We start from the raw sequence: 22962 nt of genomic DNA, 5'->3' as shown, positions 1-22962 counted from the left end.
TCATGACTCATGAGAGAAAAAGTTTCTCCTCATCTCTGTCTTCAGTGGGTGACCACTTATTTTTAAACAGTGGCTCCTAGTTCTAGATTCTCCCGCAAGAGGAAGCATCCTTTCCGCACCCACCCTGTCAAGACCCTTCAGGATCTTGCATTTCAATCAAGTCACCTCTTACTCTTCTAAATTCCAGCGGATGTAAGCCTAGCCTGGCCAACCTTTCATCATAAGACAACCTGCCCATTCGAAGTATTAGTCTAGTAAACCTTCTCTGAACTGCTTCCAACGCATTTACATCCTTCCTTAAATAAGGAGACCAGTACTGTACACAGTACTCCAGATGTGGTCTCACCAGTGCCCTGTATAACTGAAGCACAACCGCCTACTTTTTTATTCAATTCCCCTCGCGATAAACAATAACATTCTATTAGCTTTCCTAATTACGTGCTGTACCTGCATACTAATCTTTTGCGATTCATGCACTAGGACATCCAGATCCCTCTGCATCTCAGCTCTGCAATCTCTCACCATTTAGATAATATGCTTTTTTATTCTTCCTGCCAAAATGGACAATTTCACATTTTCCCATATTATACTCCATTTTCCAGATCTTTGCCCACTCACTTAACCTATCTATATACCTTTGTAGCCTCCTTATGTCCTCTTCACAAGTTACTTTCCTACCTATCTTTGTGTCATCAGCAAATTTAGGAACTATACCTTCAGTCCCTTCATTCAGGTCATTTGTATAAATTGTAAAAATGGAGGCCCCAGCACTGATCCCTGTGGCACAACACTCGCTACATCTTGCCAACCAGAAATTACCCATTTATGCCTAATCTCTGTTTCCTGTTAGCTAGCCAATCTTCTATCTATGCGAATATGTTACCCCCACACCATGAGCTTTTATTTTCTGCAACAACCTTTGATGTGGCACCTTAGCATAGCAGAAGGTCATTTGTCCCATCATGCCTATGCTGGCTCTTTGCAAGAGCTGTCCAGTTAGTTCCACTCCCCTGTTTTTTCCCCATAGCCCTTCAGATTTAATATTGTCAAGTGTATATAAAATTTCTGTTTGCAAGTTGCTGTTGAATCTGCTGTGTTTATATAAATTCTCATCTCATCGGTTCTTTTGCCAATTACCATAAATCTGTCCCCTGGTTATTAATCCAGTGCTAGTGCAAACAATCAAAACCCCTCATAGTTTTTAAGCTCTCTACTAAATTTAGCTCCAAGGAGAGCAATGCCAGCTTCTCTAATCTTTCCATATAGCTGAAGTCCCTCATCTGTGGTATGATTCTGGTCTGCAAGGCCCTGACATACTTCCTAAAGAGATTCCCATAATCCAGTCTGCTATGTACTTTTGAAGTTTGTTACTATCCTCCAAGTTTTGTTGACATTTGCAAACTTTGAAATTATGCCCCCTATACCCAAGTCTGACTTATTCGTTAATGTGACTCAGAAAGAGTTGTTGTCCTGATGCCGACCCATGGAGGCACCATGCTATACTTCCCTCCAGTCTTAAAAGCATCTGTTCACCACTACTCTCTGCTTTCTGTCTCTTAGACAATTTTGTGTTCATGCTGACACTGGCCCTTCAATCCCATATGCTTCTATTTTCCTAACAAGTCTATTATGTGGCACTTTTGAAAGTCCACATGCACAACTGAAAGTTCATTTATGGTCGTTTGTTTCAGTTTATCATTAGGTTATGTTTCTGCAGCACTGCGGAATTGAATATGACGTTTGGTTTACTGGATGATATCTGGGGTTGAGTGCAAAGTTTGGAAGTACTGGATAAAGTTACAGGTAATGGCAGCATCAGGTGGATCCTGTGATATCTTTTTACAATTTATATCAATGACTTAGATGAGGGGAGCGATGGCATGGTAGCTAAATTTGCAGATTATGCAAAGATAGGTAGGAAAGTATGTTGTGAAGAGGACATAAGGAGGTTGAGTGAATGGGCAAAAATCTGGCAGATGAAGTATAATGTGGGGAAAATGTGAAGTTGTTCACTTTGGCAGGAAGAATAAAAAAGCTGAGTATTACTTAAATGGAGAACGACTGCAGAATTCCGGGCTGCAAAGGAATCTACGTGTTCTAGTGCATGAGTCACAAAACGTTAGTATGCAGGTCCAGCAAGTAATAAAGTAGGCTAATGGAATGCTATCCTTTTATTATGCGAGGAATTGAAAATAAAAGTAAGGATGTTATGCTTCAGTTACACAGGGCATTGGTAAGACCATATCTTGAATACTGTCTGCAGTTTTGGTCTCCTTATTTAAGGAAGGATGTAAATGCGTTGGAGGCAGTCCAGAGGAGGTTTACTAGATTGATACCTGGAATGAGCGGGTTGTCTTATGAGGAAAGGTTGGACAGACTGGGCTTGTTTTCACTGGAATTTAGAAGAGTGAAGGGAGACTTGATTGAAGTATGTAAGATGCTGAATGGTCTTGTCAAGGTGGATGTGGAGAGGATGTTTCCTCTTGTGGGTGAGTCCAGAACTAGGGGGCACTGTTTCAAAATCAGGGGTTGCCCTTTTAGCTCAGTGACGAGGAGAAATGTGGAATTCGAAATTCAATTAGATCATGGCTGGTCTGTTTGTATGGTGGAGCAGGCTCCAGGGGCCGATTGGCCTACTTCTCCTAATTCGTATGCTCGTATATGTCTGAACCGGATGAGTGGTAATTCCAGAATTTGATAACATTGAAGAAGGGTATAATGAGGTGTTAGAACAGTAGTCGGGGAAGGGTCTGGCTTTACAGGAAAGGCTTTGTGATCTGGCAGCTATGCGTGAAGGTGGGGTATGGGAATACTGGATGTGAAAGTCTCTGGGTCTGGGAGCACTAGAAGCTCAAGGATTGGAAATATTGGGAGCTGCTAAGGCACTGCTGGAATGGGAGGGCTGCTGCATACGATCATACGAATTAGGAGCAGGAGTAGGTCACTCGACCCAGTGAGCCTGCTCCGCCATTCAATAAGTTCATGGCTGAACTGATTACTTCATATTTCCACCTACCCCCGATAACCTTCCACCCCCCCTTCCTTTTCAAGAATCTATCTACTTCTGCCTTAAAAATATTCAAAGACTCTGCTTCCACTGCCTTTTGAGGAAGAGAATTCCAAAGACTCATGACCCTCAGAGAAAAAATTTCTCCTCAATCTCTGTCTTAAACGGGCGACCACTTATTTTTAAAAAGTGACCCCTAGTTCTAGATACTCCCACAAGGGGAAACACCCTTTCCACATCCACCCTGTCAAGACCCCTCCGGATCTTAGATGTTTCAATCAAGTTGCCTCTTACTCTTCTAAATTCCAGCGGATACAAGCTTAGCCTGCCCAATCTTTCATGATTGGGAATACTGGATACGCATGGTAGTTACAATCCTGGACAGTGTTTCTTCATCTGGATATTCAAAAAAACATCTATAGTGAATCTAGATGCCCAAATCAATGCACCAGGAATGTAGATATGAGGATGTTTTTGGGATGGCCATCTTATCAAGGTGAGAGTATCAAATTTTGTGAAATGGAAAATTTTTCCTCATTTTGCCAATCAAAATTTGGTACCAGACAATCCTAGGTAACGTTTATCAGCCAGATGCGGAGTAGATTTATCTGTACTTTGCTCCATCAATGTGTCTCAATCTCAAGTTCAGAAGGGTACCCCTACAATAGTAGTGTCAATTCTTTTTTCCACATCCCAACACAGCCACCTCTTGTGTATTGAGTTAGAGTGCAAAATTATGGACAGTTTTCTACTGAATGTCTGTGTTTTCTAGCAACTGGATTAAAACTACCAAAATATTTCATCTGTTCTGAGAGAAAGAGAAGTAAGCGTTATTATTTATTGATAATTCCTCAAGAAGCAAAGAACTACTTCAGGTATTGAGCCAAAGCATCTTGGAGGAATTTCCATGTAGAATTCTATGTTTGCATTTGTCTCTACACATTACTTGCCAATAAAATAATATTTTAAAAACTCTTGTAGGTTTTGTAAAAGGCATCGATCTGCAACAAGTTCAAATATTCCTTCTGTTCCTAATGAACTGATGATGATGTCGGAACATATACTCCCTCGAGTTATTCTCCGTCTTATTCAGCATTTACGTGATGGCTATAGTGAACCAGGTATGGCTACTGTTTGTTTATACTCCTATTTTTCAGTATTTTGCATTAGGATAAACATAAAGTGTAAGTACTTAAAGTTGGCAGTACTCAAAGTAGAAAAGTCATCTGGTCTAGATGGGATACATCCTAGGTTATTGAGGGAAGTAAGGGTAGAAATTGCAGAGGCTCTTACCACAATCTTCCAATCCTCCTTTGGATACGGGGGCTGGTGCCAGAAGACTGGAGCATTGCAAATGTTACACCCTGGTTCAAAAAAAGGTGATGGATAAATCCGGCAATTAGAGGCCAGTCAGCCTAATGTCGGTGGTAGGGAAACTTTAAAGACAATAGTCTTTTTTTTTATTCATTCATGGGATGTGGGCGATGCTGGCCAGGCCAGCATTTATTGCCCATCCCTAATTGCCCTTGAGAAGGTGGTGGTGAGCTGCCTTCTTGAACCGCTGCAGTCCATTTGGGGTAGGTATACCCACAGTGCTGTTAGGAAGGGAGTTCCAGGATTTTGACCCAGCGACAGTGAAGGAACGGCGATATAGTTCCAAGTCAGGATGGTGTGTGACTTGGAGGGGAACTTGCAGGTGGTGGTGTTCCCATGTACTTGTTGCCCTTGTCCTTCTAGTTGGTAGAGGTTGCGGGTTTGGAAGGTGCTGTCTAAGGAGCCTTGGTGCATTGCTGCAGTGCATCTTGTAGATGGTACACACTGCTGCCACTGTGCGTTGGTGGTGGAGGGAGTGAATGTTTGTAGATGGGGTGCCAATCAAGCGGGCTGGTTTGTCCTGGATGGGTGTCGAGCTTCTTGAGTGTTGTTGGAACTGCACCCATCCAGGCAAGTGCAGAGTATTCCATCGCACTCCTGACTTGTGCCTTGTAGATGGTGGACAGGCTTTGGGGAGTCCGGAGGTGAGTTACTCGCCTCGGGACTCCTAGCCTCTGACCTGCTCTTGTAGCCACGGTATTTATATGGCTACTCCAGTTCAGTTTCTGGTCAGTGGTAGCCCCTAGGATGTTGTTAGTGGGGGATTCAGCGATGTTAATGCTGTTGAATGTCAAGGGGAGGTGGTTAGATTCTCTCTCGTTGGAGATGGTCATTGCCTGGCACTTGTGTGGCGCGAATGTTACTTGCCGCTTCTCAGCCCAAGCCTGGATATTGTCCAGGTCTTGCTGCATTTCTACACAGACTGCTTCAGTATCCGAGGAGTCACAAATGGTGCTGGACATTGTGCAATCATCAACGAACATCCCCACTTCTGACCTTATGGTTGAAGGAAGGTCATTAATGACCTTCTGGGGCAGAATTAATTGGCACTTGGAAAAAAAAATTATGGGTTAAGAAATGAAAATCAGCATGGATATGTTGAAGGCAAATTGTGTTGGACTAACTTGAGTAAGTTATTCGAAGTAATGGAGAGGGTTGATGAAGGTAGTTCGATTGTGTATTTGAATTTTGAAAAGGCATTTGACACAGTACAACATAATCGACTAGGAAGCAAAATGAAAACATGGGATTAAAGGAACAGTGGCAGTGCACAAACAAAATTAGCTAAGGGACAGAAAGCAGAGAGTAATGGTGAATGGTTGTTTTTCAGACTGGAGGGAGGTATACCGTAGTGTTCCCAGGGGTTAGAATAAGGACTTGGGCTCTAATTAGTGGCCTGGATTTGGGTATATAGTGCATAACTTCAACGTTTGTAGATGATATGAAACTCAGACATGTACTGAACAATGAGGCTGCTACTAGCAGACTTCAGGAGGACATAGACTGGTGAAATAGGCAGTCAGGTAGCAGATGAAATTTAACAGAGAAGTGTGAAGTGATACATTTTGATACGTAGAATGAGGAGAGGTAATTTAAACGAAATAGTACAATTTTATGGGTGCAAGAACAGAGAAACCTGTAAAGTGAGGTACATGTACACAAGTTTAGAAAGTTTTTTTAAAAAAAGAACGGATCATTGTCTTTTCTAAATATGTGCATAGATTACAAAAGCAAGGAAGTTATACTGATCTTTTATAAAACATCAGTTAGGCCTCAACAGGAGTATTGTCCAATTCTGGGCACCATAGTTCGGAAAGGACCAACGCCTTGGAGAGGGTGAAGAAAAGATTTACTAGAATGGTACTAGGGATGAGCGACTTCAGTTATTTGAGAAGCTGGGATTCTTCTCTTTAGAACAGAGGAGGTTAGGAGATTTGATAGTGATAAGGAGAAAATGTTTCCAATGAAAGTAGGGTCAGTAACCAAAGGGCGCACATTGGCAAAAGAACCCGAGTTGATTTTTTTTTTGTTACAGTGAGAGTTGTTGCGATCTGGAATGCACTACCTGAAAGTGTGGTGGAAACATATTCAATAGCCACTTTCAAAAATGAATTGGATAAATGAATGGGAAATCATTCTATAATGATTAATCAGTTATTGTAACATACTGACTGGAATTCAGTGGCCTGCTGACTTGTATTGTCCAAGGGAGAACATTTGGCAAGATGATTTTGTCACCTTTTCCCTCTACATAACACTTAAATAAAAGGTGCAGCTCTAAGCCACTCTGCCTTTCAAGCCTGCTCTGTCATTCAATACAATCATGGCTGATCATCTACCTCAAATACACCTTTCTGCACGATCCCCTTCTCCTATACTTGGTATCCAGAAACCTATTGATCTCTGTCTTGAATATACTCGACAACTGAGCACCCACGCCCCCGCAAAATATTGTTAGAAAAGATTTTATTTTTGTACTAAAATCTTGGTCTTCTGTGTGTTTTTTAAAAAACAAACAAACTGAAAAAAGGATGTTCAGTAGACATTTAGGATACCTGCAAATAGTTGGAATTCCTGCTATGTGTTGAAAGGAAGTTCATAACAAAAGTTGAACTTTGAGCGCTTTGAAAGAAAGCTGAACTTGTACAAGGACAGGAAAGCAGGCAATTTCAAGGAAACCACAGGGGGTTGGCCTTCCTCAGAGCAGTTTTTTTTGAAAGTCAAGAGACACTGTGTCTTGACATGTGACCATGTTCAGGAAGGTTTTTTTTTCACTTTGAGCCCTTTAAAAAGCCAGTGAGTTGCAAATCTTTGCTTTGACCTGCCTGGTACAAGAGAGAAAGACCCAGAAAAGTGTTACCCCTCTTACCCCTCTCTGTAAAGGAATCCTACTTCCCTTGAGAAGAAACCCTGCATCCAGTGTGGTTCCTGCTGCTTCCTGTGTACTAAGGAATCCTGAAATATGAAGAATTATTCTGCTAGATGTTGCTTCAAAAAACAGGCAGACCTGTTGCTACACCCCTGATGGAAGACCTATGTGACGCCTGCTGCAGTTAAATTGCCATGACTGCCTATCCATCACAGACTGTTCATCAACCTTGCTTGGAGAGACTGCAAGTGACACCCGACTATTCGATTCAGGGACACCTCTCCATGCCGAAACATCCTACCAGAACGTGATGAACTCAATTATTTTTTAATTATTCATTTATTCCTAAGAAACCGCTGTAAATCAAAAAATCCTTTTCCCCAGTTAATCGTTTTTGTTTGAATATATGTGTGTGCGTGAGGGTTAAGGAAATGGGGAGTTTTTCATACATATGGATTTATCTTGTTAGTAGTTAGTACTTAGTATTTCTTTTCTAATAAATAGTTAATGTTGTTTAAAGCAACCTGCTTTGGTGTGCTTTATTCTGAGAAAAAATAAAATGTTTAATTTGGTTATTTTTCTGTAGGTGGGAAATTTTATTTGATATGCTATAACCTGTGGAGTTGTGGGACTGAATTAACAGTGCATTACTCCCGCCTTGGTCGTAACAATATATATCTGATAACTGCGATGGACAAAAATTTCACGAATGACTTTTAAAATACGTATTAAATTGTACAGGGAAATGGCACAGTCTCCAAAGGAATAGCACGTTCATGGCAATTATATATAAATGTTGCTTTGCTTAATTTTTCAAAATGTCTTGGAAGAATTTCCATGCAGAAGTAAAGTCTAAAGTTATATGTGGATCAATGTATTGTGTTGTGGTCGCAGTTATGATCCCTGGTCTGTACTGAGTTAACTCATCTCTGTTAAATACTGCAATTACCCTTCATCTCCTTGGACGAGGGAGAAGCAAAATACGATGGACTTCCTGCTGGTTATCTGATGACCTGTGCCTCAAAGTATACTTGTGGATAGGTTTGTTTTCAGTAATTGAATATCCTGTTATTTATTTGGTGTCCAGGCCCACATGAGAATGACTACTTGCAAGATTCCAAAGAGTGATGGTGTCAATAATGCCAAGTGCCAACAAGTGCCTCTTCTGAGAGAAAAACTATGGGTGTAGACAAAAGTTGAAATTTATCAATTTGTAACTTATTGAACAGACTAAAAGTTATTTCATTATTTCCCCCTTTCATGGAAATATGAATATCACCCTCAACATATAATTTCCAATTGTCACTTGAATGACTCCAGTTTCCACTACCCTATCCAGGTTGCTATTCTTTGTAGTTGAGCACTCTGATTATGACCCTTGATATCAGTCCTGAACTTAACATTTAACTTTTTTGTACTTGTGTCTCCCTGTCCTGCAGTCATAAATTAACTTGAAATACTGCTTATAATCTTTTCCACTTTTGGATATCTCAACAAATGCCTTCTTTCAAGGCTGAGGCATTTTAGATTTTTTTTCCACCTTTCCGAACAATTCAGTCTTCTGATACTGGGAATAGCTTGGTCATTCTACTCTACATTGCTTCCAAGACATAGATGTTTCCCTTGTGCCTCTGTCACAAAGATGGAACATAGCTTGTTGCCAGCCAATTTAAATTGCACTGATTTGGCAATATGGCTTGGAATTCTGTTTGAAGGTTGTTGCTGATTTGCACTGACTGGATATGGTTAGTATAGAGTTCACAATCATTCTTTGTCAATAGTAGACGTGCTTTCAGGAAAGTACACTGAGGGACATGAACATTTGATTTGTTCCTTGGTATTACCTTATTCACCCAGAGTTGTTGACCACATCACCGATGTTTTAAGCAACACTGTATGATGCAGGAATTAGTTTATTTTATTCAAAATGTTGTCTTTATTTCTGTTACTCCCATAGTTTCTGATCCAGCAACTGAGAGAGATCTCCAGAAAGCACTCCAACAGATGGAACCCCTGATTTCTCTTCTAGAAGATCTGACCAAGATGGGCGGGGCAATGCGATCCATCTTGACAAGAGTTCTTACTAATCATCAGATCTATAAAGACCTTAGCTCTGGTGATCTGTGTAAGTCTGGTTTGTAGAATAGTTTGAAAATTACAAACTGTTTAAATTACAATTTGAAATGATTTTACGAACTATTAGCATTTACAGCTAACAAATCTCAAAAGTCCATTGGCTTACTTGAAATGAATTGAAGTTGCTTTGTAACATAACTAATAAAAGATGATGTGTGACAATGCAATTTAGACATTAGTTGGGTTTAACTTTCTGCCAAAGCTAGCCGTTACATAATCTCAAGGTGTACGTAGATGACTTCCAGCAGAGACTTATTTTTTTTTAAAAAGCACTTTCTTTAGGCTATATAGCACTATACTTGGCTTCACTTTATTGATCTAGCTATCTCTCGCATCTGGTCTGAACTTGCTGGGCCAAAGTGCCTATAGGATATGAAGCATACTGATTGACTAACATGTCCTGTAAACTAGTTGATTATCTTAGTCAAGCATTTGAGCTAATTAATGGAGACTATAGTTTAGGAAGTAAAAATCAAAACTTTTTCAAAAATGTATTTACTAGAAGCAGTTAAAAGGACGACTAATCATTCCAAAAGTATGCAATCAAATTAAATATGCTTTTACGGTTCTTAGAGTAGCTGTTAGTTCCTTATTCATCCAGTCATATAGGTCAAAAATCATTTCTAATTCAAAAAAATTGCAACGGTATTGAAAACCGTGCATTTGATAACTTCAAATCATATGAGCGCCTCTCTCAGGATCCTTAAACTTTCCAGTTTCTCAGTTTATGAAGCTTAGGCCCCTTTTTAAGATATTAAGTATGTAACCTCAGTCTTGGTCTTTCTCTGAGGGTGTTTTAGCTCATTGTTTCAAACTAACAGCTGATATTTTGAATTTATAGCAGCTTTGATTCCGAGAGTGCTACTGTTTTGTAATACTGTCTGCTTGGCAACTTTGCTTTCAGAGGCAGGACATTTTTATTGTAATTTTTTCAAACGACATAACTGGCTTACTCGTTGCTAATTCCTTGGTTTACTGTTTCCACATTCAGTGACTACGTTGAAAGGAACTTGGGGGGCGCGAAGGTGATTGTTTTAATATATTGTAATGTGTGCTAAATCAGTTCTTGCGGATTTTGAAGCCTTATCATTGCAGACGCTTTCAGGCAACGTTTCCTCTAATTTTTTTTGTGGAGTACAGGGGTGATTTTGTTTGTATGTGGTCCTTTTAAGTTTTTTCATGCGGCCGTGCGCACGCAGTAATTTAAGAGGGCCGACCTGTGTGCGCATATTTTCAGGTTGCTGTGCGATTGCACTGCTTAGAGAAAGTTGTTGTCAGGTAGTATTCCTTCTAAGCTGCACGTGTGTGCGACAGTGCAGAAATTGTGGATGTGCTGTGCAGGGAACCACTGAGCTGTGCACAAGCAACGTTCGCTTTTAAGATGCGTGCATGTGCGGCTGCATGTCGATCTTAAAGGGACCGTGCAGTGCAACAAGCTGGCCATGCACAGCAAACAGAAGTTACTAGAATATTGCACTCCGGATGATGCATTTGTGCAAATCTCTAACTGCTGCAACGTCTGAGGCCTGTCTGAAAGCTGCAAGAAAGAAAACATGCCGACCCTGCATTATATATTGGAAGACTCTAATAAGCTAAACTGTATGCGTTCTATGTAATACATAAGAATTTGAATTTTTATATGGAACCTTTTAACATAGCAAAAATCCCAAGCAGCTTCACAGAGGTGTAGTCAAAACGGATGTCAAACTAAAGGAGTTATTAGGAGAGTGTGACCAAAAACCTGGTCAGAGATATGGGTTTAAGGAGGGCCTTTAAAGCAGGAGTAAAAAATCTGGAGAGGCAGAGGGGTCTAGGGAGTAATTTCCAGTGTGTGGGACTGTGGTAGCTGAAGGTATGACCATCTTTGACGAGGAGTGGGGGAATGAGGGGGTGAGGAGTACAAAATAGGCCAGAGTTACAGGAAAGGACAGTTTTGGGGGAGAAGTTGTAGAACTGGAGCAAGTTACAGAGATGGGGAGGGGTGAAGTTGCAAACAATCTGATTTAAACGAGAATTTTCAATTTGAATTTGAGCCAGTGTAGGTCAACAAGGACAGGGGTGATGGGTAAGTAAAATTTGCTGCAGAATAAGATTGAGCAATATTGAATAAGCTGAAGTGCATAGAAGGCAGAGGATGATGTGTCAGTCACGAAAGTACTGGAGTTGACAAAGGTTTGGCTGAGGGTTTCAGCAACAGATCAGCTCAAGGTCAAGTGGGTGACATTAAGGGGGAGGCCGAGCACTCCCTTTGTGATGGAGATGATACAGGAACAGAAGCTTAGTTTGAGGTTGAATAGGCGCTGAGGTTGTGAACAGTCTGGTTAGGGACTTGGCATGGTGTGGAGTTTGTGGCGTGGGTTGAATATGATGGTTTTGGTTCCCCAGTGTAAACCCAGAGGAAATTCAGGCTAATCCAAGACTGGATGTTACTGAAACATTTTGATAGCACAGAAGCATCGGAAAGGTCAAGGCAGGTAGTGGAGAAGCAAAGGTGGGTGTCCTCAGTAAACATGTGGAAGCTGATCCTGTGTCTGCAGATGATGTCAATACAACATGAGGAAGAGGAGGGGGCCAAACAAAGGATGTTTGGTGGATGGGATAACGGTGAAGCAAGAAATGCTCTGGAATGTTTTGGAAATGCTCTGATTACGCTCAGTAGCTGAGAACGGAATCAAGTGAGGGAGATCCTACTGAACTGTACAATGAAGGAGAGGAGTTGGAGGAGCAAGATATGGTAGACCATGTCAAATGCTACAGAGAGGAAGAGTTGCAGTGCGCTATCCACAAAGAATACTGTTTATTTCTTGCATTTTTGGTGTTGAAAGAGGTGAAAATGTCGCTCGTGATTCAATAGGGAATTGTGGGAGAGATGTGCATGGATTTGGCAGGTGACAACATGTTCGCAGACTTTGGAGAAGAGGTTGGAGATGGGGCTGTAGTTTGCGAGCACTGGTGTCGAGGGTGGGATTTCGAAGAGGAGATTGACCATTTTTGAAAAGTCGGGCACAGCATTTGAGAGGATTTATAATGTCAGTATTTTAGTGGGAATGGAGTCAAAGGAACAAGGAAGGGGGTTGTGGACAAGATGAGCTTGGTGGTGTGAGAGGTGATAGGAGCGAAAGTAGTGAGCTATGGATTTTTGGGTTTGGGAAGTGGGTGGAGGTTTGGCTTGTGATGGAAAGGGGGAATATTAGCGGCAGCTGAGTGGTCTCTTTCATAGTGACCTGAGTTCTTTGCACATTGTTAGAAGTGAGGGAAGAGATGGTTAATAAAGAAAGGATGGGACAGATTTTTCTTGGGGTGGTCGCATATAGAAATGGGGTTGGAAGTGGATCGTGGTGGTGAAAGGACAGGGATGAGATGAAGTTGGAGCCCCTGTGGTTAGATAAAATTTTTACTGTGGGTAGTGTGAAGTTACCTTATAGTATCCCCAATGCATTGTCCAGATTTGGAGTCAGTTGTAGATAGGGAGCCATTTGAAAGGCACTATATTAGTGGGGCCACTGATGGTGGCTGTCATGTAGAATCGGAGGGCAATGGCGAAATGGAGAGTGGACCATGAGTCAGCAAATGTTGATCTTGGGTTTCAGTGAGGTGTGGAGCGAGTTCTGGTGTGTGTACCAGTGGAACGGTAAAGAGTAGTGAGAATGAAATCAAATGGCAGAGTGCAATAAAGTGAGTTTGAGCTTATTACAACCGTACTTCATTATAGATTGCAATGTAATTATTCTGACTGAATTTGAAGTGTCATTTATCTTTGAAGATTCTTCTGTTCAGAAATGGCAATGGTTTTTGATTCCTTGCCCCGATCCTCCCAACCAAGTGCAAGGAATTTAGCAATGATAATGCAAGATTGCATTGTTCAAGTTGTTTTCTCGGTGTGCCTCTATTTATTTGTTCCTGTGTTTCACTGATCCTGTGACGTTTGTGTCATTGAATTTATTTAATGCTGAGTTAGATTTTTGATAGACAAGGGAGTCAAGGGTTATGGGGGGCAGACAAAGTGGAATTGAAATTCGCAGCAGATCAGCCATGATCTTTTCGAATGATGGAGCATGCTGGAAGGGCAGAATGGCCTACTCCTGTTCCTCTCTTCCTTCCTATTACTGTCTCTTTATCTGTGAGTTTCTCTCCTTTCTTGCTATCTCTTTGCCTCATGCTCTCATTGTGTTTTTCTTTTTGGGTGAGAGCTAGTGGGTTGTGTAATGGGGAAGGTAGCTCTTTGTGGTTGCAGATCAAATTCTGTGATCGCAGATTAAGCTGCCACGGCCATACCAGCCGCATTTAACAATACCTAATGCTTCGTGTTGTTCCTTTTTGCTTCCTTTCGCGCTCCTGCTGTACCCTTGACTCCTTTTTGTCTTTTGCTTTGTCGCCTTGTGCCTTATATCCCATTTAATGCCTGACTCCCTGTGATCTTTCGTGTTGCCTTACCCATCCCATGTCCCTTGTTCTTACAACATAACATTTCTCCTATGCCCCATTTCTTGACAAGCTCCATGGACTGCCTGTTACCCATCAATATCACCAGTCTGATCGCAAACCTCCATTTGTCCCTATTTTTTTTTCCTATCCCACTTTCATTTAATATTTTTATTTAAGTTTGATATTTTGACCAACAGCTGTTATGTTTTCAGCTTCAGGGTGATGGCACAATCTGAGCATGTGCAGGATTTTCCATCATGTGTCAGTAGGATAGTGGCAACCTGATTCATAACTGGAAGGATACAGCATCTTATGTATAAAAGGATATCTGAAATTCTACAAGTTACTTGAAAACAAGTCTGCAGAATGAATTTTTCAGGTAAAGCTCCATAGGTTATCAACTGTTAAATTTTTAGCTGCGTGAGTGAAAAGCCAAGAGCCAGTCGGACATGAAAGCATTTCCTCATCTTGGATTAAATTATTTTTAAACAAAAAAAGTGATTTGGATTTTGGAAGCTTTTCATGCAAAAAAAAGTTTAATTACCATCACTTATCTTTTGTTAATAGTTAAGAAACATTCTGATTTATTTATAGCTGCACTGATAAAGGTCATTTGTAGCAATATGTGCTCTTTAATATTGTTTTACCAACTTTATACATACAATGAGGAAACAAATGCAGCTTTTGCATGTGGCTACCATGTGGGATCTGAACTGCTGGTCTGGGAAAACCCCCAACAGCCAAGGATGGGGTTTAGTATATAGGTCAGATGAAGGTTTAGTAGCAGTGGGGGGAGGGTGCTGTTCCTGGGCTTAGATAACATCGTAAAGGGTGGGGGGAATCTGAGCGAATGTGCGAGTTTCCTCCTCCTTTTGGTTGATTTCCCCCCCCCCCCCCCCCCCCAATACCACCACCAACAAAAACAAGTTGTATTTATAGCATGACTTTAACATAAGACATTCCAAGGCACTTCACAGGAACATTATAAAACAAAATTTGACAGTCACATGAGATACTGGGGTTCATGGCCAAAAGCTTGGTCAATAAAGTAGGTTTTAAACAGTTTTTTAAAGGAGGGATTTAGTGCTCAGGTCATTGGCAGCTGCCAGTGGTGAATAAAATCAGGGATGTGCAAGAGGCCAGAATTAGAGGATCAGAGACATGAGTTGTGGGACTGGAGAAAGATTAGAGATAGTGAGGGATGGGGCTGTGGAAGGATTTGAAAACTAGGATGAGAATTTTAAAATTGAGGTGTTGATTAACTGTAGGTCAGTGAGCATTGGGGGTCATAAGTCTTGGTGCGAGTTAGGACATGTGCAGCAGAGTTTTGGATGACTTCAAGCCGCAAACAAATTCAATTTCGAAAGCTTCTCGGATTATAAACCCAGACTTTGATTTCCATCACCAGTTTGGATAGAAAGTGTAAACAAGGATATTGCTAAACAGGTGCAGGACACTGGAAAGGGAAAACCCAGAAGTTGTGGTCCCTGTTGAAACCAATGATGTAGGTAGAAAAAGGGTTCAGGCATACTTCAGGACCTAGGGAAAAGATTAAAGAACATTACCTCAAAAGGTAGTAGTCTCAAGATTGCTCCCACTGCCACGTTGCAGAATATGCCACAGAAACAGGAAGATAGTGCAGGTGAACGCATGCTTGAAGTGGTGGAGTAGGGAGAAATTCAGGTTCCTGAAGCATTGATTTCAGTTCTGAGGCAGGAGGGACCTGTACAAATGGACAAGTTGTACCCGAACAGAGCTAGTACTAATGTTTTCGCAAGGAGCTTAACTAGTGCTGTGGGGAATGGTCTAAACTAGTTTGGAAATTGGAGGGGGAGGAAGCCAGCATTAATTGTAGATTAATTATATGCAGGTGGTGGGTATTAACTGGAAATTCACTTGTGCTCCTATAAATAGGAACAGACTGACACTGGCTGTTGGGTTAGAAGGTGCATGCTTGTAATTTGTGTCTCGAAGCATGGTTCAAGATTGGCTCCAGTTCTATCCTTCACCACCTGGCTTACTGGAATAGAACATGGTAGCAGCAGATGGTTGCCTAAAGATGAATGTTGAAAATGAAGAAAACTTTTTTCAGACATAAAACTAAAATCCCCAGTAGCCATTGTGGAAAATGACAGAAAGCATGTGTAAATTATTGGGGTATGATTACCCTCTGATGTTGACCAGTGGAAGACTGAAGTGGATATGTGGAGACAAGTTACGACCCTACCAAAGAGAAAGCTACATGTGGCCTCGTGTTGTCGCTTCTTACAAGAAATAAAATCAGAAGTAAAGTTTGTGAGATGGATATCTCAGTTGGGTAGTGATGAAGGCTTGGACTTTCTATTACTTGAGTTCCTGGATGAAATTTTCAAGAAAGATGGTCTGTTAAATGCCTAATGGCATGATCAGAATTTGATAGATCTCAGAAAACTGATGACCATTTCATAGAAACATATATTATGGACTTTAATAGATTGTTCAAAAGATTCAAAATTCAGTTTGGGGATTGGTACTAATTGCTAATATGTCTCGTGGACAGGCAACTGGTTCTAATTGGTCTTTGTTTCTCAGCGAAGGAGACAGTTCGATCACTTGTCTCCTGCCTTTGAAAATTCCTGGGGGAACACTCATTTCTTTCAGCCTTCATGGAACAAATCAGACATTCCGCAGTGACACAAAGAATAGAGGACTCAATGATTCAGATTTTGAAAAAGTCCAGATACCGCAGGTGTCCACGGAAGGATTAAAGACAGGCAGATCTGACTACAAGCACGGGACAAAATTAGAACAGCAATTATGGGGGAATGAATCCCAGGAATGCCCAAGGAACAGTTAATAGGTGATTCAAGTGTGTTCAAAGCATCATTATACAGTGAACTGTGCAAAGTAAAGAGGCTGGTTCCTTGAAATGACGCATGACTAGCATTTTGAAGAAGAGGATGTCGAGAATGAATGCAAACAAATTATACAGGCTACAAGGAGTTTTAGTTCTGTGGTGAATGTGGTACTTGTAGACTGCTTTTAACTGTGCAGTACCAGATAATGCTCGTAATTCAACTGTATGTGTGACAGATTGGTTAAAATGTTACCTTGATTCACTAAGTAGTGAGGATCAATGCAGAATTAAGGAATATTAAAGTACTACTTTAGGTTTTTTTTAATTCTTTCACATGATGTGGGTGTCGCTGGCTCGGCCAGCATTTATTGTCCATCCCTAATTGCCCTTGAGAGGGTGGTTGTGAGCCGCCGCCTTGAACTGCTGCAGTCCATATCGTATAGATACACTCAGTGTTAGGAAAGGAATTCCAGGATTTTGACCCAGCAACAGTGAAGGAAGGGCGATTATAGTTCCAAGTCAGGATGGTGTGTGGCTTGGAAGGGAACTTGCACTTGGTGTTCCATGCATCTGCTGCCCTTGTCCTTCTAGGTGGCAGAGGTTGCAGGTTTGGAACATGTTGTCGAAGGAACCTTGGTGAGTTGCTGCAGTGCTTCTTGTAGGTGGTAGCCACTGTGTGTCGGTGGTGGAGGGGGTGCCAATCAAGTGGGCTACTTTGTCCTGGATAGTAGCAAGCTTCTTGAGTGTTGTTGGATCTGCACCCATCCAGGCAAGTGGAGAGTATTCCATCACATTCCTGATTTGTGTCTTGTGGATGGTGGCTTTGGGGATTCGAGGTGAGTTACTCAACGCAGAATTCCCAGCCTCTGACCTGCTCTTATAGTCACAGTACTTACATGGCTGGTCCACTTCAGTTTCTGCTCAATGTTAATCCCCAGGATGTTGATAGTGAGGGATTCAGCGATGGTAAAGCTATTGAATGTCAAGGGGAGGTGGTTGGAATCTCTTGCTGAAGATGGTCATTGCCTGGCACTTGTGTGGCACAAATGTAACTTGCCACTAATCAGCCCAAGCCTGAATGCTATCCAGGTCTTGCTGTTGCTGCGTATGGATATGGACTGCTTCAGTATCTGAAGAGTCACAAATGGTGCTGAACATAGTGCAATCATCAGTAAACATCTCCACTTCTGACTTTATGATCGAGAGGAGGGCATTGATGAAGCAGTTGAAGATGGTTGGGCCTAGGACACCACCCTGAGGAACTCCTGAACCTCCAGCCAGTAGAAAATTTTCCCCTGATTCCCATTGACTCCAGTTTTACTAGGACTCCTTGATGCCACACTCTGTCAAAAGCTGCCTTGATGTCAAAGGCAGTCACTCTCACCTCACCTCTTGAGTTCAGCTCTTTTGCCCATGTTTGGACCAAGGCTGTAAGGTCAGGAGCTGAGTGGCCCAGGCAGAACCCAAACTGAGCATCATTGAGCAGGTTATTGTTGAGTAGGTAGGTGCTGCTTGATAGCACTGTTGATGACACCTTCCATTGCTTTGCTGATGGGACGGTAATTGGCCGAGTTGGATGAACCTGAGCAATTTAGCACATTTCTGGGTAGATGCCAGTGGTGTAGCTGTACTGGAACAGCTTGGCTAGGGGTGTGGTCAGTTCTGTAGCACGTCTTCAGTACGATTGCTGGAATGTTGTCAGGACCCATAGCCTTTGCAGTATCCAGTGCCTTCAGCTGTTTCTTGATATCATGTGGAGTGAATCAGATTAACTAAAGACTGGCATCTGTGATGCTGGGGACCTCAGGAGGAGGCCGAGATGGATCATCAACTCGGCACTTCTGGCTGAAGATTGTTGCAAATGCTTCAGCCTTGTCTTTTGCAATTATGTGCCAATTTGTCACATCATTGAGGATGGGGATATTTGTGGTGCTGCCGCTTCCTGTTAGTTGCCCACCACCACTCACGACTGGATGTGGCAGGACTGCAGAGCTTAGATCTGATCTGTTGGTTATGGTTTATTGATGACGACAGTTTGCAGTTACTGAAGAGTTGTATTTCTATGTCAGATAGCTGGAGTAAGCCATTTTATAACTAATGTAGTCTGCAGTGAGATACCTACGCTGTGGAATAAACCTGTTTCAAAGGCACAAATGAAATTTGATATGGAGCACGATGAGGCAATTATTTTTGGAAAGTCAGTGCATCTGCAGTTTACTCAGTCAGGACATTATTGCATCCCCTTAACAAAACCTGATGTTTCTCATCCGTGTGTTAGACAAGGGTTTAATGGCGTCCGATTATGAGAATCAGAGCGCATAATTGTCTTAAAGTTAAGTGAAAAGTTTGCTTACTCTCTTTGTCAAAGGTTAAAAATCCTGCTAAAAGATGCAAGGAGTAGGTGAAGATTATAAAAGCTAATAGCAGAGATTAGTGAGAAGTATAAAATCTGTAAAAAGAATCAAAGAACACTGCTACGTCCTATTGTAAGCCTTCCATTGGCACATGATTTAAATGAGGTGGTTGCCAAAGATCCACATATTTTCGTCATACATTTTATAGACCTGGCAACAGGATTTACTTTTTCTCCAATAATACTTAGTGAGAACAAGTATGGACAAAATCATGGAGAAATTGATCGGGACTGTACTTGGGACACTAGTGAAGTTTTTGACTGGAGAGGAATTTATGATGAATTCAGAGATATGCATGAAAATATGAACATCGCGGTCACGAATACTATAGCTAAAAGTCCTTTCAGCCGTGGACTTTGTGAAAGGAGTCATGCAGTGGTCGATGAAATACTGCGTAAAATCTTAGCTTACCTACCAGACTACAAGTTGACAACTGTCCTGGCATGGATGGTTCATGCAAAGAATTTACTCCCAGGTGGTTAGAGGATATAGTCCCATATCTATTAGTCTGTGGGCAAAATCCCAAATTGCCTTTAGACGTAGAGTTATACGGCACAGAAACAGGACCTTCGACCCATTATGTCCATGCCGGCTATCAAGCACCTATCTATTCTAATCCCATCTGTTCTGTGTGATGATCCTCCTGCTCTCGAAGGCGCTACAGTTAGTTCCATTTTTCTCTGCACAGCTAAATGCTTTACATGCAGGGAGACAGGCTTTCATCAAGGCTGAGGTCTCAGAGAAAATTCGGAGAGCACTGAGACATCATCAGACCATTTGAGACAGAGTTCAATCCATGAAATTTAATGTACCATAAAAGTGAAGGTTATAGGGAATGGAAAGACCCTGGTAGGGTCATCGATCATGATGGTAAGACAGTACTTATAAACACAGCAATCAAACTGTTGAGGTTCATTTTTCATGATTACTCTGAATTAAATACAAAATCTTGAACTCTGAGCAGCTGATAGAAGTACCTCAAATGCTCATATGTTTTGTGATGAAGGTCCTGATGAATAGAATGTGGTAGATCGAGGACTTGGTGGTATTGAGTGATCAAGACATATGTGACAGAGCTATCACATCCACAGGCTAATTTCCCAGAGTGGGTACACGAGTGACCTTTATTCTGGAGGGGGGGGGGGGGTCCAGTAATGAGAGGGCTGCAACGATTGTGGGAGTTGCAGGAAAAGCTACTGGCAGGTTAAAATATTGGTTGAATGTTCAGGCTGAGGTCCATGGACTGCAGAATGGTGTGAATGAGTGGAAAGTAAGAAAGCACAGTGTGTATAGTAATGATGAGCCCAGAAGTGGCTCTTGCATCAGAAAATGATTAAGTACTGGAGAATGAACCTCTGATAGTTGTTAGTGATTTTTTTTTTTTGTTAAAGGTATTTTTTTGAGGAATTCATAGTAAAACTGAATAAGTGCTGGATCAGTTTTTTTTTCCCCCCCAAGAGTGCACTGAAAGAACTAATTCGGCAACAGTGTATTGGTTGTCACATGACTTGAGTTAAAAATACAACAGAAACCTGAGTAACAGGGAAGATGTGGACAGAGAAGTCAATTGTTCACCCCTTGATTGGACAAGCGCAGCAGCAGCAGCACGCACCTGAGAGGGCAGAAAACTTGCAGGCTTTAGTTGTTGTAGTCAGTGTGTGTTTTACCTTCTGGAGTGAGCAGCTGAAAAAGTTAAAATGAAGGAAGGAGAGAAGACCACAACCCAGCTTTGTTTTCCAGCAAAACTGTAAAAGACCCTGAGAAGTCCACTGTGTCAGTTCAACTCATCTCCTGTCTTTGAAGAAAGCCTGCTAAAAATAATTCCCAACGCTGCCTGAAAAGAACTGTTCTGGAAGATCCTAGTGACCTGTCTATATGTACTCCTGAAGTTGGGCTGTATGCCAGTTTTGGAACAACATATCTCGTCTGCTGTTTTCTCAGCCCAGATGCTTTTTGTCTGTAACAGAGCTCTGAATTTAAAAAAAAAAAAATCCTTTTCTCTCCCCTCCGGTTAGTGTGTGTCTTAAGGTTTAAAAAAAAAAGGGGACTTTAAAATTTAATGTTGGGACTTTAAAATTTTTTTTGTGTTTTATGCTTTACTTCATTACTAGTTCAGACTTGTTCTATAATAAACTGTTTGCTTTTCATTAAAGAAACCTGGTTAGCGTTTTCTATTCTGGAAAAAGTAGAGTACATGATTGACTATCGGTAAATGGGAAAATTTAAAATATATACTGTGATCTGTGGAGAAGTGGGACTAGAATAAACAGTGCACTCCTCCCGCTTCGGTTGTAACATGGTGCAAGATGGAGATCTTGCAGTGGTAGTCCCAGCAGACATAAAAGTGGAAGCTGTAGCTTGAATAGATTAAATAATGAAATAACAGCCGTAGAACAAGCTTGGAACAGAATTAGAAGCAGAAGTCCTCGTGATCGTGAAGTTTTGGTGGCTGCCAATAAATTTGATAAACTAATGAGGGGCAAACTAAAGAGAGTTAGATAGTTGACAAAAGTTTGGAGTTCATTTCAAAGTACCATATAAGGGACAGCCTGCTTTTTCATATAGGTGGATTTGTAATGAGAAAGTCCTTGCAGATGGGAATTATAAGGCTAAAGCGAGGCTTGGGATTTTGAGGAGTGACTGACAGTGATGTTAGTAAATTCTCCCACAGGTGGAAAGGTAATCTTGTAAATCTCTTTAGCTCTTTTGGTCACATATGTCAGTTGACCTACACTCGTTGAATAAAAGCCAAATTTCTGCAGGGTGATGCTTTTCAAGAGAGAAATGTTTTTGAAACTGCCCAAAGAGACAGCTGGTGCAGCAGGAAAACTATGGAAACTAAACAAATGCGTTTATGGCCTGACATATGATTACAGGGAATAGTATTTATCAGTGAGATCTGTTTGCTGAAAATTGGTTGTGTTCAACTAAAAGCAGATCCTGCAATGTTTTATTGGTATTCTAAGGAAAAGCTTTCAGGCATCTTCATGACGCATGTTGATTTCTAATGGGGTGGTACTGTGGAATGAGGAACGTGTTATTAAGATTAGAATGGAATTTGAAATAGGGAGTCAAGCTTGTGGAGCTTTTAAATATATTGGTTTAGTCATTAAGCAAAGTAGGTCTGGAATAACTTTAAATCAACAACCCGATTTGGAGAATGTTGCCCCAATCCACATTAAGCGTACTAGGTCCTCACAGAAAAATGTTATATCTAAAGAAGAGACCAAGCTTGATTGGCCTGTCAGACTAGACTGGATGCTAGTTTTGATATGTTGGAGTTAAGTACTACGATAAAACATCCTAAAGTAGAGAATGTTTCAAGGGCAGATAAAACATTGAAAAAATTAAACCTGGAGAAATGTGTCCTTAAGTTCCCATCCTTAGATGAGAGCCAAAGAACACCAAGCTAGTCATTTTTAGCAATATATTGCATGCTAATCTTCTTGATGGGTATGCTAGTGCAGCTGGATTCATAATATTTCTTATGGGTGAAAGTGGGAAATGTTGTCCTTTAGCTTGGGAAGCTAAGAAAATAAAAGCAGTGTTACAAAGTGCTTTTGGCTGCTGAAACATTGGCTGTTGAGGTAGCAGATATGGGATTCTACTTGTCAAATATTGAAATTGAGATTCTGTACAATGGGTGTACTGAATGTAGTATACCGATTGAATGTCATGCAGATAATAGTTCATTGTGGGAGAATGCGCACTCTGAAAAGTGTGTGTGAGAAAGATTATAGATTGACTTGCTAGCTTTGAACAAGTGCTGGAGAGAATCAACTGTCTTACAAAAAGAAATGCATGTAAGAAGAAAAGAGGAAGACAAAAGGAATGAAATCGGATGGGCCACCCAGCATTGACCTAGGCACAGGAAACGACACCAGCAGGACAGACCTAGCAG

At 41.3% G+C, this 22962-nt stretch overlaps 1 protein-coding gene across 8 annotated transcripts in view; it reads left to right on the top strand.

The window, feature by feature from the left end:
- The window catches only part of ubr3 (ubiquitin protein ligase E3 component n-recognin 3), a 416754-nt gene that overhangs the window by 6476 nt on the left and 387316 nt on the right, over nt 1-22962 (top strand). For all 8 annotated transcript variants that reach the window (XM_068035371.1, XM_068035370.1, XM_068035368.1 and 5 more), the window contains exons 2-3: nt 3989-4128; nt 9208-9375. In XM_068035371.1, the coding sequence (XP_067891472.1) occupies nt 3989-4128; nt 9208-9375 (308 nt within the window). The remainder of the gene's footprint in view (nt 1-3988; nt 4129-9207; nt 9376-22962) is intronic.

Source organism: Heterodontus francisci, chromosome 7 (genome assembly GCF_036365525.1).
Source record: "Heterodontus francisci isolate sHetFra1 chromosome 7, sHetFra1.hap1, whole genome shotgun sequence".
NCBI classification, from domain to species: domain Eukaryota; kingdom Metazoa; phylum Chordata; class Chondrichthyes; order Heterodontiformes; family Heterodontidae; genus Heterodontus; species Heterodontus francisci.
This window is presented reverse-complemented; position numbering and strand designations above follow the sequence as displayed.